This window comes from Cervus elaphus, chromosome 19 (assembly GCF_910594005.1).
Source record: "Cervus elaphus chromosome 19, mCerEla1.1, whole genome shotgun sequence".
NCBI lineage: Eukaryota > Metazoa > Chordata > Mammalia > Artiodactyla > Cervidae > Cervus > Cervus elaphus.
Window position 1 is genome coordinate 66766627 of NC_057833.1, and position 18024 is coordinate 66784650.

Here is an 18024-nt window from a genome sequence, read left to right on the forward strand (position 1 = left end):
CTCGCGGAACATCTTTTCAGAAACCGTAACCTTTATTTCTAACCAGTTACATCCTACTTTGTCTTCTCTAGGATCCACACATCCCCTCTAAAACAGGATGCTGAATCTAGATTTAAATAATGCCAAGCATAATAACAAGGATTCCTAGTTCTAATGAGATTTCCAAGATATAGCAGTAAACTACTGGTTTATTCAATCTAAGACACATTATAAGTCCCAGCATTTTAGCTGTTTGCATGTAGTGAAGACTCTAAATTTGAGCTGAATTAAACCAAGATTTTTCTTTATTGCGTTTGTGTTCTGTAATTTTTTTTCTTTCTTTATATTTTTGATGAAATATGAAATACAATCAAGAATATTACTTAAATCTAAGGTTGTATCTACTTTTTCCCTTGTTTACATAGCCAGTAACCATAAACACACTTACTAGGTCTCCCATGATTCCTTATTTAACTCAACCCAGTGCCTTATCATCATCACAGCATGCCTTAGATATCAAAGCAAATGCATATCTGCCAGATTTTTTATTCATTTGCTATGCTACAACTTAATCAAAAATATTCTTACACACTAGATGTATGCCTCCAGGTTTTTATAAAATCTGCATTTAAATATAAGATTTCGGAAAGGCGATATTACCTGTGAGAGCAGTTTCTTCAGAAGCTGTGCTATGGCAGGATCCTCAGGTGGAGGGCAGTCAGGAAGAGACCCCTTTCGCTTCTTCTGACGCATGTGAAGATGTCTGAACAAGCTAGTAATATCTTTAGACCTCAAAGCATAATCAAATATAGAACGACTTACTGGCTCTTTTAAAACACTGAGTAGAACAAGTTTTCTTTCAATCTGTATTAGAAAAACAAAAAGAATCAGCCAAAGATATAATATACAGTACAGCTGTTTTCAAATTCAATACATATAACCTGTGTAAAGTTAACATAGGTATTCATTTTCTAAGAAAATGGGAGATATCAACATCTGCAACTTTTGCTTAGAAGAAAAAAGAACACAGTGACCTTTAGAGTGAAGGTATTTCTTCATTCATTGTTAGCATCTGAGTATACATTTGTGTCTATCATACTTGAATATTACCAGTGTCCAGACTAGAAAAGTTCAGAGCCCGTTTTCTAGATCTCAAAACGTCAGATGACTTTCCAGATCTACGAAGTATCTGCAGTTCACAGGTCTAACAGCCAAAAGGTACTAATCCAGGGAAGATGTTCAACAGCCATAGGGCTACCCTTCAATCATCAGCTTTCCCCAACAGCTTCAACCACTTCTAAAAAATATTACTCTCTCCAGAGTTCTTAAAATCTTTTCTTTCTTAATCCCCAAGAATATTCTCCTTGTCAATGCGTTTATAATAAAAGGGGTTAGTTAAACAGTAACCAAGAGGACTTTTTTAGATACATTTAACTACCTGGTGAGCTGGCCAATAGAAACCAGCATAAAAAGGTATCTTTTGTCTAATCAAAACTGCAGAAAAGTAAGAATTGTGAAACATATAGATAAGCAGTCTCTCAACTCCTAAACCTGGCCTTTCAAGATATAAAACAATGATAAAAGCAAAAGGTAACACTAATGACAATTTCTGAGAAACAAGGAGAATGGTGCAGATTTCTAACAAACCATGTAAATATCAGATTTATTTTAGTAAAACACAACTAAAAGTTACTAAAATGTATGCAATTTTTCAATCCCAGAAACACTTCTTTCTTTCATTAATAGTTTAATAGGCAAACTTCTATGGCTCATAATAGAATAAGCAGTCAAAGCAGTAGGGATCACTAGACCTGTTTCTAAGAAAGCCTTAATAAACTTCAAAAAAGGAGGATGTATTTTTAGCAATATTATCCATCTTTCACAGATATATAAATTGTTCTTGGTATGAAAATTTTAATTTACAAACTCTATGAAAGAAAGAATGATGATCCTCCAAGTTGGATTAATCTATTATGAAAACTAAAGACTGAAGACAGTCACAGCTACTTATTTGCAGAGGATATCCAAGGCCATTTTCTCCAACCATAGGGAAGGCACACTGGGCTTATAAAAGTAGGAGAAAGCTAGAGAGGAATAGGAAATTGCAAAAGAAAAACAGGTATTTTAGGCTGTTTTACCAGCTAGAATCCTCTCAACAGTCCATTCAATTTAAATACCTATCAATATTTTGATAGTTGACTGTCCAACAAAATGAAGGATATAAACACTGACAAGGTGGATAAATAATTGCTTTGCACAAACCAAAGACCCAAAGTTTATCAACAAGTGCTACACTGCTTGGGAAGGGGTGGGGGAGGGGCGGGGGAGCAAGAGGAGTCAGTGGGCATTAGGTTTAAAGTAAAAAAAAGAAAAGAAACCAGAACCAGTGAGTGCTCTGAAAACCAACTTTTGAAAAAGCCTGCTTCCAATTTATTATAAATGTGGACCTGGGCTGAAATCAGCTATGCTTTTATAACAAAAGCAGGTCCATCAATATATATTTCCGCTACACTTCCTGTAACGGCAGACACCTCAGACACCGCACAAAAGAACAGGTGAACCACTGAGGGCTGCACTGCACAGCGCATGATGGACAACATAACAGCTCCCTGGACTTCTCTCACCTTCCAGAGCGTCTGTTCATTAACATTAACTACCTTGAAAGAAATATGAAAATTCTATAGTCCAATTTAAATCTTTACAAGTTTAAATAAAAATAGGACTCTCCAAACCTTTTTCTGAAAGGGGCCCAGTTGGAAGGGAGGTTTGATTCCAAGCTGGAACATGCATACCTGTATTATTGGTTGAGTAATATATGGGTCAAGGTAAGGCATCAGTTTGCAGTAGACATCAGCTGTGCTTATTTGGTGAGCTACCACGGTGATAAATCCCACAGCGCCATAGCGTATCCATAGGTTGGGATGACACAGAAAGGGGGCTAAGAGGGAAAGAAAAAAGGCTTGGATTAAACCATGTTCATAAAGAGTTTCACACTATCAAGATACCATGTTCATGAAGAGATTCCCACTATTAAGATAAACAAATTCTTACCTTATAACACTACTGATAAAGGGATTATAGCAAATGTTACCATCAGGTTGCCTCTGATTGTCCTGGGACATACACTGAACCAGGTAGACATACTGACGTTATAACATTACCGACCATAAATATGAACAATGCCGTAAGAGAGTAAAAACAGTTACCTCTTTCCTCGGGATTTAAATTGTTATATTTTCAGTCAGGGCTGAAGATGAGGGGACACACACTCATTTAAGAGACTGAGTTAAAAACTAGTGGACAGAGACGTGAGCCCCAACAGTACACGGCGAACTGTTACCCCCCATATAATCCACCTCACGGAGTCCAAGGACGCAGCATCTACCACATAGAGGGCAAGGACACCACGAAGATGGTTCTCCTCCAAGTCATGGCTTGGGTTAATGGAATGATTTCACCTGACTGACGTTCATTTAAATGCAAAGATCTGATCGTATCAAATACAATACTCATGAATTCATTCACAAGGCAATATGAATTGAGGCTGAAAGGCAAAAAACATACGCTGCCCATTGTTAAAGAGTTAAGATATAAAATTAAATCACAAAATTAAATGAGTATCTTTTCACATCTTTTTAACTATTTTCTGTACAACACCTAAAGTCAACGATTTCAACTAACTGAAGATTTAGGATAAAATTCAAACAGCTAAACTAACTGGATTTAGAATAAAATTCAAACTTCTAAAAGCAAAAAACAAACAAACAAAAAAAACAAAAAACTTAGTTCTGAGGATACAAAGACATCAGCATTGAGGGAATACTGACGTCATAAGAAACTCAGGCTAACAGAGCAGTAAGAATTCTGTCACCAGGATGTCGATACTACGGTGGAATGAGATGCTACCTTCGTCTCTCCCCTTTACTCTACTATCAGTACAACACCGAAAACTCAACAAAGGTGCCTCTGTCCAACACGACCAGGTACAGAATTCCACTTACCTAGACCTCTAGAGATGGGGGGACCGGAGCAAACGGGGGAGGTGGGAGCAGGGAATACACAGTGGTGACTGCAGTCTGCCCTCCGCCCATGGCAGCTGAGCCGGGGCCCCAGAGACAGCGGATCACGCAGCCCTGGCCTCCCTGCGGCAGCACCGACAGCCTCCGGTGACCGGGCATCACACCGACAAGCCTCCGGTGACCGAGTGGCAGCGGGCCCGGGACCCCATTCCCCCAGTCACAGACGCACCCACAACTCCAGCCCCCACACCTCCACCCATGGCAGCAAAGCCCTCAGACCTTACAACACCAGACCCGTCAGAGACGGCCCCGCGACCCCAGCTCTTGCCCACCCTCCCCCTCATCCTGTGAGAGTGGCGCCTGGGACTCAGGAGATGCTGCACGTGACCAAGGGCCAGCTATCCCGATGCCCCAGCAGGGACGCTAGCAAGAGAGGAGCACACGGCACATCACCCCCGGGGCGCGGGCAGTAATCGTGAGGTCACAGGCTACACCTCTAAGAGAGGCAGCAGACGGTGCAAACCTCAGGCTCCTAAATACAACCAGAGGCAGCACAGACAAGTGAACTTTACAAGTTAGGCTACAGTGCCACCTAACGGACAACAGAGAAAAACGACTCACTTCCAGCCTGGTGAATCGGAATCAAGAAGTGTTCACTATTTCCAAGGCACAGGAAGAGAAACACTCATCAAGCACCTTGAAGAAGAGCAGGAACAGTGTGCTACAAAAAGGAAATGAAAATTTTCCAGAAACTAAAGTCACTGAATACAGGGATCTGACAGATAATTCCAGACAGCCATCATGAGGAAACGCAAAGAGCCACAGGAAAACTCACAGAGGCAGTCCAATGAGCTCAGAAATGAATTAACAGGAGGAACAGTTTACCAAAGAGTACAATGCAAAAAAAAGAAAAAAGAAGTTTGCACTCGTGGCTCTTTGTCAGCGAGCAAGGACGCTTCTGAGAAAGCAGAATGGCACCAGCACCTGAGAAAGACCACTCCCTTCAGTGACCATCCCACCCAAAGGGTCAGAAGGCATCTTCTGAGGTCTTCCGGAGCACCGAGTGGGGTTCAGCCTCTGCGACCGCGAGGAGCCCGCCAAGGTGCGCGAGCAGGCAGGCTTCCCCGGAGGAAAACAGGAAATCTTTCTCCCGATTCACCAGAAAAACACTGACCACCATCATCGCTGCGAGGAGGTTTCAGTGTCTCAGGAGCACCTTTAAACAATCAGGGACCCCATGCCTCTAGAATGAGAACACGATAGGAGCCCCTTGGTCTGCGACTGGCAAGATCCAGCCTGGAGCCTTTGGAGTGGAAGCACTGACTCCAAGACCCTAGACTACCAAAGAACTAACCCTGAGTATCAGATAGTGAGAACTCACACAAAGGAGACCACTTGAATACAAGACCAGGCATCACCCAACCACCAGTAGGACCCCGTGCAGGACGCCTAAACAGCAAACAAAACAAAAATACAAACCCAATCATCAGCAGACAGGATTACCATCTCACTCAGCCTTGCCCATCAGAGGAAAAACAAACAAACAAACAAAAACTCAGCATAAATCTCACCCTATATGAAGCTTACACTAACCACTAGACCAACCTTGGGGGGGCAGAAAACAAAAGGAAGAAAGAATTTAACCTTGAAGCCTGGGAAAAGGAGACCTCAAACACAATAAGCTTAAAAAATAATCATGAAAAGGCAGACAAATATTACACAAATGAAGGAACAAACTTAGAAACACAGAAGTCCAAATAAAGGAAGAGGAAACTACAAACCAAAACTACAGTAAGATATCACCTCACACTGGTTAGAATGGCCATCATCAAAAAGTCTACAAAAAATAAATACTGCAGAGGGTGTGGAGAAAAGGGAACCCTCTTGCACTGCTGGTGGGAATGTAAATTGATATAGCCACTATGGAAAACAGTATGGAGATTCCTTAAAAAAATATGACCCAGCAATCCCACTCCTAGGCATATACCCTGCGGAAACCAGAACTGAAAAAGACACATGTACCTATGAGATGTTTTATATAAACCTCATGGTAACCACATGGACTGTAGTCCGTGGGGCTCCTCTGTCTGTGGGATTCTTCAGGCCAGAATCCTGGACTGGGTGGCCATCCCCTTTTCTAGCAGATCTTTCCCACCCAGGGATCAAAGCCGGGTCTCCTGCATTAGAGGCAGATTCTTTACCATAGGGGCCACCAAGGAAGCCCATGACATCCCTCATATGTGGAACCTAAAAATAAATGTTTCAAATTAACTGACTGGCAAAGCAGAAAGAGCCTCACAGACTTAGAGAATGAAACTATGGTTGCCCTAGGGGGAGGATGGTGGAAGGCATAGGCAGGGAGTTTGGGGTGGATATGTACACACTGCTACACTGAAAGTGGATAACAAACAAGGAACTACTGTATAGCACATGAAACTCTGTCAGTGTTATGTGGCAGCCTGGATGGGAGGGGAGTTTAGGGAGAATGGGTACACACATATGCATGGCTCAGGCCCTTTGCTGTTCACCTGAGACTATCACAATGTTTTTAATCAGCTACAACCTGATACAAAATAAAAGGTTAAAAGAAAAAAATAAGACCCAACTACATATGCGGCCTCCAGGACACTTACCTCGGCTCTGAGGACAAACATAGGCTCAAAGTGAAGGGACAGAAGACTCCAAATTACAGCCTAACAGAAGGAATGCAGTCATACTCACATCAAGTAAAACACGCTTCAAGCCAAAAAAAGGTAACAAAACACAAAGATGAACAGTATATAATGATAAACTGGACAATTCATCAGGAAGACATAATAGTGATTTGTATATACATATATATACACACACACACTTAATTCAGGAGCACCAAAACATACAAAACAATCATTAACAGACCTAATGGAAGAAACTGACAGCAAGAGAGTAACTAGGGGACTTTAACACCCCACTTACGTAAATGGATAGGTCATCACCCAGAGAGAAATAAACCCACACTTGTGAACAAGAGCACACAATCTACAATGGAGAAAGGCCAATCTCTGAAATAGCGTTGGAAAAACGGAACAACTACCTGCACTCTCTCTCATCGTACACAGAAATCAACTCAAAGTGGATTAAAAGCCTGAATGCAAGACCTGAAAGCATACAACTACTACAAGAAAACATAAACAGCATGCTCTCTGACATCAGTCTTAGCAAAAATCTTTAGATACGTCTCCTCAGACAACAAGAACAAAAATAAACAAATGGGCGACACCAAATGAGAAAGCTTCTGCACAGAAAAGAAATCCTCAGCAAAACAGGCAACCTACTGAGTGGGAGAAGCTATCTGCAAGTCATGGAGCCGATAAGGGGTTAATGTCGATATATACAAAGAACTCAGACAACTCAACAGCCAAAAAACAACCTGCACAATAAATGGGCAGAGGAGCTGAATTATTCCAAAGAAGACATGCAGTTGGCTGGTAGACACATGTAAAGATTTTCACCACCACTGATTATAAGGGAAATGCAAATCAAAACTACAATGACCTATCATCTCACACTCTTAGAATGGCTGTTATCAAAAAGGTGAGAAACACCAAGTGCTGGAAAGCATGTGTAGAAAAGGAAACCTTTTTCACACTGCAGAAATGGAAACTGGAGGAGTCACTATGGAAAACACTGTGGAGATTCCTCAAAAAGTTAACAGAACTACCATAAGATCCAGCTATTTCTGGCTATTTGGTGTGCCACACGTAAGTGATTTATCCAAAGAATAAAACACTAATTCAAAAAGATATATGCACCCCTATGTTCATTATAGCTTTATTTACAATAGCCAAGATAGGGAACAACCTAAGTGCCCATCAATGGATAAAGAAGGGGTATAAAGATGCGATGGAATGCTACTCAGCCATAAAAAAAGCAAAATCTTGCCCTGTGAGACAACATGGATGGACCTTGAGTGTATTAAGTTAAATATGTCAGACAGAGAAAGCAAAATACCATATGATTTCACTTATGTGTGGCACACAAAAAACAAACAAAAAATAATGAATGAACTGAGCCAAACAAAAACAGTATATAAATACAGAGGACACAGTGACAGTTACCAGACGGGGAGGGGCACGGAGAAGGGTAAGACGGGGAAAGGGGATCAATTGAATGATGGAGGACAGAAACTCAGTTTTTGGGGGTGAGCACACCGCAGTGGGCACAGAAGCAGAGATCTAATGCTGCACACATGAAACCTAGATGATGCTACAAACCAGGGCTACTTCCATAAAAATAAATTTAAAAAATAAGAGATGACTGTTTACACAAATAGGGCAAGAGAAAAAAATTGTTCAAGATATCTGTCTCCAAAGTTCTCCCGTTTCCAATTCTTAGAGGTGATTTTGGTTATTCCATCAACACCCTGCAGCTTCTGAGACAGCCAGCAACAGAAGGGCTGGAGTTTCCCTCTAACAACAGAGAAAATGAGGGCTGGAAAAACACTGAAAAACCTCCAAAAGGTAACTCAACTCAAGACAACTTGGCAGAAGTTAGACAGGAGACAAGGCTGAATCAATGGTTCCAGTCCTCTGTGTTACCTGTGTTACAGTCCCACCCTTACCTGGCGCTCACCTGCACAACTGGTCCGTCTCTGCCTGCCCCTCGGCTGTCACGGCACCTGCTCTAGCCAATGGAACACCTGCAGATGTAACACAGACAGAGGCTCCAAATGCGCAGCATAGCGAGGCTTGTGCCACCACCCAGGATGTCACCTGGGCAGCTGCTGCCCCTCCGATGTGGCCCCAGGAGGAGACAGATACATCCCAGTCCCCACAGACAGTCTCGGAGATGCAAGGCCTAAAGCAGAACCGCCCACAGAGCTCGCATCTAGATGCATGATGAGAACCTGACTGAAGCACTTCCTGAGATTTCGTGGTTGATTAATGTAAAGCATTATTGTGTTGGTAAGCAGCTAACAGATACAAAGAACCTCAAAGATGCCAAATACAAGAAAACAATCAAGAAGATTTTCTGTAAAACATCCAATACATCCCCAGTTTTCTGGGGACAAGTGGAAGGAAGGTAGCAGCTTCCCAGGTGGCTCAGCAGGGAAGAGCCCACCTGCCAGGGAAGGAGATGCGGGTTTGATCCCTGGGTCAGGGAGATCCCTGGAGGAGCAAATGGCAACTGGCTCCAATATTCTTGCCTGGGAAATCTCATGGACGGAGGAACCCAGTGGGCTACAGTCCACGGGGTCGCAAAGACTCAGATATGACTTGGTGACTGAACGACGACGACAAGAGGGAAAGGTGAGTTTTCATAATGTCAAAGTGGGAGGACTGAATAATATCAATCATGATAATCACCACCACCAACACAGTTCCCATTAAGAATTGCTAGAACAAACTAACCACACATAGTTTAAAGAAAGAACAACAGAGACATGCATACGGCTTATCATTTGTTCTTTAAGTAGGTGTTTCTAAGTTATTAAAAACATTTTTCTTTTAAATAGTTCAAAATGCCAACAAATGATTATTTGCTTGATTTTTCTCAGCAAGGCTCGTCTTCATCCCCATAGGTAGTATTAAATTCAGTTCTAGTTCCAAGGGAGTTCCACATCCAAAAAGCTCCAAATCCAATGTACCACACTGGATTTATTCTATACTTCAAGATAATTATTTTTACATTAAACTTAAGATACTTGAAGACCCCGACTAGAAACAGCAGGACTCAGAAAAATCTCTGTAGATTTTGATGAGAGGTAAAAAACTGTCTTTTATGATCATTTTAGCTTGAAAACTGACGGACATCCATTTTGCAGATAAATAAAATGCTACTTATATGCTATATCAAATCTCGAAAATAATTTCCAGATAAGCAACAGAAGGAATACATTATGTGAAATTATAATATACAAGTACATATTTATATACAGAGGATTTTCATTAGAATAAAGACTATCAAAGTCAAAAGCAAGGAAAATTTGACCCTTAAAAAGTAATGCCACTTTCACAGGAGAAGGAAAAAAAAAAAAAACACTGATGTGAGAAATGAGCAGGAAAATATTGCAGGCAGCAAGATATGTGTTAGGATGATACGTTTTCTCTCTAATATACTTATGAAAAGGGGTGCTTTCTACATCTGCCTTATACTACATAGGACAAGAAAGTCAAAAAACATTCTAACATCTTTTATTGTATTAGTAATTTTTGCTTCCCAAGCTATTAGCTCTTTAAAAATTGAGGAAAAAAGAGAGATGATTCCCTCAAGGTTTAGTACTTTGCAGCTTACACAAAAAAATTAAAAGCATTTCAGTGTAGCAGACATTTTTAATATGATTACATTGCCAATACTCAAAACTTCACTATTAAATTTGTCATTCTTTTTAACATAATCATCAAAAAAGTTCAAATTAGGATTACAGACTAAAAGAATGATTATAGATATTAGAGTACAAAATAAGAAGTGTACATATACTCAAATTTCCACAAATATTTTCTTTTAAAAAGCTATATTCATGCATAAAAACTTTCAGAAATTTTATACCTCTACTATCTAACCATCTAATTTCAATAAACAAACTAATAATCCCTTTGTCTTTTTTCTCTGAGGATTGCCTCAAGAGAAACTTATCAAATCTAATTAATTTTTGAGTTTTTATACATTTTTTTGGCAAAGTATTAAGCAGTAATAAAATATTTTATCTAAAATTGTCTAAGATTTCATGTCTTCTCAGTACAAAGTCAACTTACAATCTTACATTGGTTACTTCCTTAAAATGAAGCGATGAGGAAACTAAAAGCTTCTAGTATTTTTACTTTTACAAAGGGTCACATATATCTATTTGTTCTTACTCTGAATTTTAATTGATGAACACAGGTGACTATTATAAAGGCCAAGATATTACCCCTTCACTGGTTGACAGAACTGCTAACAGCAGTAATGGCAGCACTACGGGCATCTCACTGGCAATCAGCGCAATGACAGACGTTACAGACAGTCTTTCACACACAGTCTCAACATATCTAGCCATCAAACATCCAAAAATATAAGCTAACTCTTCAGAGTGGTTGAAGATTTTATCTACATTGTGTTAAAAATAAAAAAATCTTCATCTTTCAAGGATCACCAAGACTTAACTACAGATTAAAACAAAGATGTATTTCCCAGCCTGGGCTGGAGAACCAAGGCTCCTGTGAGTGGCCTGTGTGTCACACACAACACGCATGCAGGCATAAGCATGCACGAGGGTGTGCACACACGTGCACACACACACAAAAGAGACAAAAGAGCTGAAAATCTGACTCGAGATTGTCTAGAAATCTCACAGTGCTATCATCAGTTGTAGCCATGCCCTTTCCCAGGGGATCTTTCCAACCCAGTGATGGAACTCAGGTCTCCTGCACTGCAGGCAGATTCCTTACCACGTCAGCTCCCAGGGAAGCCCACATTTCTCTTACCACTCCCTAATTTTCCCATCCTAATTTTAAGAAGCAAAAACTTACCAATATCACTGGCAAACTCATAGACATGGGGTTTTTGCAGCAGCCCTAATTGACACATACAGGTAAGGGCGTTAAGAGCTTTCACAATAACAAATTCCTCAGCATCACTAAGACCTTGTTGCAGCAGGGGTTTGAGAATTGAGGAGCTTTGCCAGCCAACATAGGCAGCGACACCTGAAAAAGAGAAGCAACCATACATGACTTTTTTATACCTGAAACTACAAATGTTATTAGTCAAAGTGTTAGTTGCTCAGTCATGTCCTCAACTCTTTGCAACCCTATGGACTGTAGCCTGTCAGGCTCCCCTATCCTGGAATTCTCCAGGCAAGAATATTAGAGTGGGTTGCCATTTCCTTCTCTAGGAGATCTTCCTGACCAGGGATCGAACCTGGGTCTCCTGCATTGTAGGCAGATTCCTTACCATTGAGCCACCAGGGAATAAAACGAATCAAAAGCCAAATATGTTAAGCAATAACCCAGGGAGAGACACTGCATTTCCTACCCAGCACAATAAATAAAAAAGACCCACACCAATGCCAATCACCAAGAAATTCTGCGACACCAAGGGGAAAAAGATCCTATAAGCTTACAGAAAGAAAAATACAGATCCCCTAAAAAGGAAGTGGAATCAGACTGGCATCAGATGATCTTCAGCACCCATGCAGGCTAGAACACAACAGGGCAAGATCTTCAAGATTATGGAAGATATTTTATACCCAAACTGTCAATAAAATAAGGATACAAAAATGAGTCATCGTGAGACATGCAAGAACTATATGTGGTTAACTCCCATGCAAACATTTCTAAGAAAGTTTCTTGAGGATATTTTCCAACAAAATGAGGAAAATGTAGAAAGACAAAATGGTAGCTATAAACCAAGAATTCAAGGGGGGAAAAGGATAATAGCTAGTAAAGACATAGAAATCAATCAGCCCAAATTAAAACTAAAAGTCAATAAACTTCAAAAATGTTATTAAGAAGAAAAATGGAAGAGATTATAAGCAATAGATAAAACTAGTAAGAAAGAAGCTAGATATTATAGACAGAGTGAAGAAAGTATATTTTCTCTCTAAAAGGAAAACAAAAAACTCAAACTCCAGGACAAAAAAAAAACAACTGCTCAAGAAAGTCATAGTGTAAAAATGAGATAAATTAAAATGTACTGTGTATTTTGTTGTTTGCAGAGGATAGAAAAAAGAATCCATTGACCTTGATGCTATAGACAGTCTCATCAAGTGATAAGAGTCATGGCATCAGAACTGTGGTGACTTGATAGGGATTGCATTGAATCTATAGATTGTTTTGGGTAGTATACTCATTTTCACAATATTGATTCTTCTGATCCATGAACAGGGTATATTTCTCCATCTATTTGTGTCTTCTTTGATTTCTTTCATCAGTGTTTTATAGTTTTCTATGTATAGGTCTTTTGTTTCTTTAGGTAGATATACTCCTAAGTATTTTATTCTTTTTGTTGCAATGGTGAATGGTACGTTTCTTTAATTTCTCTTTCTGCTTTCTCATTGTTTGGGTATAGGAATGCAAGGGATTTCTGTGTTAATTTTATATCCTGCAACTTTACTATATTCATTGATTAGCTCTAGTAATTTTCTGGTAGAGTCTTTAGGGTTTTCTATGTAGAGGATCATGCCATCTGCAAACAGTGAGAGTTTCACTTCTTCTTTTCCTATCTGGATTCCTTTTATTTCTTTTACTGCTCTGATTGCTGTGGTCAACACTTCCAAAACTATGTTGAATAGTAGTGGTGAGAGTGGGCACCCTTGTCTTGTTCCTGATTTCAGGGGAAATGCTTTCAATTTTTCACCATTGAGGATAATGTTTGCTATGGGTTTGTCGTATATAGCTTTTATTATGTTGAGGTATGTTCCTTCTATGCCTGCTTTCTGGAAAGTTTTTATCATAAATGCATGCTGAATTTTGTCAAAGGCTTTTTCTGCATCTATTGAGATAATCATATGGACTTTATCTTTCAATTTGTTAATGTGGTGTATACAGAACTAGAACAAATAATTTCACAATTTGTATGGAAATACAAAAAACCTCAAATAGCCAAAGCGATCTTGAGAAAGAAGAATGGAACTGGAAGAATCAACCTGCCTGATTTCAGGCTCTACTACAAAGCCACAGTCATCAAGACAGTATGGTACTGGCACAAAGACAGAAATATAGATCGATGGAACAAAATAGAAAGCCCAGAGATAAATCCACATACCTATGGACACCTTATCCTCGACAAAGGAGGCAAGAATATACAATGGAAAAAAGACAACCTCTTTAACAAGTGGTGCTGGGAAAACTGGTCAACCACTTGTAAAAGAATGAAACTAGAACACTTTCTAACACCACACACAAAAATAAACTCAAAATGGATTAAAGATCTAAATGTAAGACCAGAAACTATAAAACTCCTAGAGGAGAACACAGGCAAAACACTCTCTGACATAAATCACAGCAGGATCCTCTATGACCCACCTCCCAGAATATTGGAAATTAAAGCAAAAATAAACAAATGGGACCTAATGAAACTTAAAAGCTTTTGCACAACAAAGGAAACTATAAGCAAGGTGAAAAGACAGCCCTCAGAATGGGAGAAAATAATAGCAAATGAAGCAACAAAGGATTAATATCAAAAATATACAAGCAACTCCTGCAGCTCAATTCCAGAAAAATAAATGACCCAATCAAAAAGTGGGCCAAAGAACTAAACAGACATTTCTCCAAATAAGACATCCCGATGGCTAACAAACACATGAAAAGATGCTCAACATCACTCATTATCAGAGAAATGCAAATCAAAACCACAGTGAGGTACCATTACACACCAGTCAGAATGGCTACTATCCAAAAGCCTACAAGCAATAAATGCTGGAGAGGGTGTGGAGAAAAGGGAACCCTCTTACACTGTTGTGGGAATGCGAACTAGTACAGCCACTATGGAGAACAGTGTGGAGATTCCTTAAAAAACTGGAAATAGAACTGCCATGTGACCCAGCAATCCCACTCCTGGGCATACACACCGAGGAAACCAGATCTGAAAGAGACATGTGCACCCCAATGTTCATCGCAGCACTGTTTATAATAGCCAGGACATGAAAGCAACCTAGATGCCCATCAGTAGACAAATGGATGAGGAAGCTGTGGTACATATACACCATGGAATATTACTCAGCCATTAAAAAGAATTCATTTGAATCAGCTCTAATGAGATGGATGAAACTGGAGCCCATTATACAGACTGAAATAAGCCAGAAAGATAAACACCAATACAGTATACTAACACATATATATGGAATTTAAAAAGATGGTAATGATAACCCTATATGCAAAACAGAAAAAAGAGACACAGATGTATAGAACAGACTTCTGGACTCTGTGGGAGAAGGCGAGGGTGGGATGATCTGAGACAATAGCACTGAAACAAGTATACTATCAAGGGTGAAACAGATCACCAGCCCAGGCTGGATGCATGAGACAAGTGCTCAGGGCTGGTGCACTGGGAAGACCCAGAGGGATGGAATGGGGGGCGGGAGGGGGGATCGGGATGTGAAACACATGTAAATCCATGGCTGATTCATGTCAATGTATGGCAAAAACCACTACAATACTGTAAAGTAATTAGCCTCCAACTAATAAAAATAAATGGAAAAAAAAAAAAAAAAGAACTGTGGTAAGCAATTATAAATACAGTCCACTACTTGGTTCTAAAGTCAATAAAATTTAAACACTCATGTAAATTATTTTGAATTTTCAGAATCAGTGTATACAAGCAGAAGAGACTTCATTATGATTACAGAATTTAAATATTATCAACTATAAAAATGCAATTGTTGGTTGAAGTATCAACAAACAGAAGAAGCAGAAAGAAAGAAAATGATAAAAAAGGAATGAAGGAAGGGAAGAAGGGAAACACAAAATTCTTTGCAGTCCAAATCAGAAGACCAATTAAGAAAGAACTGAATTATTTAAAGTTATAAAAACAACAAACCAAAAACAACCACGTGAACATACTGATCAACAACTCAAAACAGAGAAGACAAGAAGGACCAGATTATGATATGAGTGAGTTAACTCTTCATCTGGCATAGAAAAAAGTTGAGAGATAAAGTATAAAGTTGATACTCCTAAAAAGAATAATATGAAAATACTATATAAGATAGCAATAGTCACCTGAAGATATCAAACCAGAACCACACACCAGAGTAAGCGCCTCTGGAAAGTGCAACTACTGCCTTTCATACATTACTTCTTATATTTTGAGTAATTTGCAAAAATATATTTCCCTTATAACGGACAAAGAATTTTAGAATTGTTTTCAGTAGTAAAAGAAAAAACACTGTCTAAAATTCCAGTGAATTATATTTAGAAACTTTACAAACTAAAACGTGTAACAAACTAAAATAGCTCAAAATATTTTGGAAAAGAAGACTGACATTTGGGGAGCTTATTCTACCAGATACTAAAGTTGCTTATAAATATATAATAATTAAAATATAACTATAAAGAGTATAATATTGAGAAGTGAATTTTAAAAAAATCAATGGAATAGGATACCTAGAAAAGTGACCCTAAAAGATATATGCATGCAATTGATGATAACAGAAGCTTCACAAATAAATGGAAAATAAATGAAATGTTTAGTAAATAGTGTTGGGAAAATTGGTTACATTCCTGAGAAAAACTGAGATTTCACCTCATACCACAGCCCCAAATAAAGACTAATTAAGCAGTTCATGCTATGCTGTGCTTAGTCACTCAGTCATGTCCAACTCTCAGCAACCCCATGGACTGTAGCCCGCCAGGCTCCTCTGTCCATGGGATTCTCCAGGTAAGAATACTAGAGTGGGTCGCTATGCCCTCCTCCAGGGGATCTTCCCAACCCAGAGATCGAATCCAGGTCTCCTGCATTGCAAGCCAGATTCTTACTTCTATTAAAAAAATAAAGCTTTAATACAAAAAAAAGGCATGCACCCAATGTATAATTAACCTAATTCTGGAATGGAAAAAGATTTAAGTGCAAAAGTAAAAAAAAAAAAAAAATCAAGAAGGAAAAGATCAAATAAGTTGACAACACTAAAATTATTTTAAATGACATAAAAAATAATAGTCAAGTTATCTGAGAAAAGGTTATTTGCCATAGAAGTGATAAAATGTTGTTTTTAATGTATATATAAAAGGCTCAAAAAAATTATAAGAAAAGCATAACACCATCCAAAAATGGGAGCCAAAATAATAAATTAAAAATTCACAGAATTTTTATTTTATTTTATTTCAAAGAAATATGAACGAGTAATCAACATGAGGAATTTTTTGCACCTTCAATGATAAGCAAATAAATATACATCAAAACAAGTCATCACTTTAAGCTACCAACAAAGACTGACTGAAGCCTATTCCATACTGGAAGGCTGTGCAGTACTATTGAACAATGCCCACCAGAGTAGACAATGATATTAGCTCTTTGAAAAGCTTACAAAATGTGCCAAGTTCTAAAAATATACTCATATTATTTAACTCAGTAATTAAAATTTCTGACTCCCAACCTGAGAAAATAATCAGAAAATATTAAATGGTTATGTGTATAATTGAAGGCAGTAGGAGAAGCGGACAACAGAGGATGAGATGGTTGGATGGCATCACCGACTCAATGGACATGAATTTGGGTAAATTCTGGGAGTTGATGATGGACAGGGAGCCCTGGCATGCTGCAGTCCATGGGGTTGCAGAGTCAGACACAACTGAGCAACTAAACTGAACAGATGTGTATCATATATGTTGACCAAAGTAAAAATAATTTAAATATTCAAAAGAACAGTTCATTAAATTTTGGTAAAACTATAATAAAATATTTCTACTTGTTAAATTATGGTTTCAAAGAATTTTTAATAACATAAGAAAATGTTCAGAATATACATGTTACTAGATAAAGGTGTAAAAAATAACAAGACTGAAAAATAATATAATACATACAGAGCACTTAGGGGCTAGGCATTATTACACATGTTAATTTTATCTTCAAAACAACTAGTGGGTTAGCTAATATTATTATCCTCATTTTACAGGCAGGGAAACAAAGGCACACAGAAGATTAAATGATTTCCCCTAGAACCACAACCAGTAGGTGACAAAGCCAGGACTTGAACCTAGCAATCTGGTGTCAAGAGTGGCTGCTCTTACAAACTCGATGCAAGTGTTCAAGAGCAACCAACTCAAAGCAAGATCCTTCTATGATCCACCTCCTAGAGTAATGGAAACAAAAACAAAAATAAACAAGTGGGACCTAAATAAACTTAAGAGCTTTTGCACAACAAAGGAAGCTATAAGCAAGGTGAAAAGACAATGCTCAGAGTGGGAGAAAATAATAGCAAATGAAACAACTGACAAAGAATTAATTTCCAAAACATATAAGCAGCTCATACAAGCAAAACCAGAAAAACAAACAACCCAGTCAAAAAGTGGGAAAAGATCTAAACAGAGATTTCTCCAAAGAAGACATACAGATGGCCAGCCAACACATGAAC

At 38.8% G+C, this 18024-nt stretch overlaps 1 protein-coding gene across 4 annotated transcripts in view; it reads right to left on the bottom strand.

The window, feature by feature from the left end:
* PIK3R4 (phosphoinositide-3-kinase regulatory subunit 4) overlaps positions 1–18024 on the bottom strand; it is an 84928-nt gene that overhangs the window by 42637 nt on the left and 24267 nt on the right. For all 4 annotated transcript variants that reach the window (XM_043874078.1, XM_043874079.1, XM_043874076.1 and 1 more), the window contains exons 7-9: positions 11486–11659; positions 2772–2917; positions 640–843 (exon numbers count right to left, since the gene is read on the bottom strand). In XM_043874078.1, the coding sequence (XP_043730013.1) occupies positions 640–843; positions 2772–2917; positions 11486–11659 (524 nt within the window). The remainder of the gene's footprint in view (positions 1–639; positions 844–2771; positions 2918–11485; positions 11660–18024) is intronic.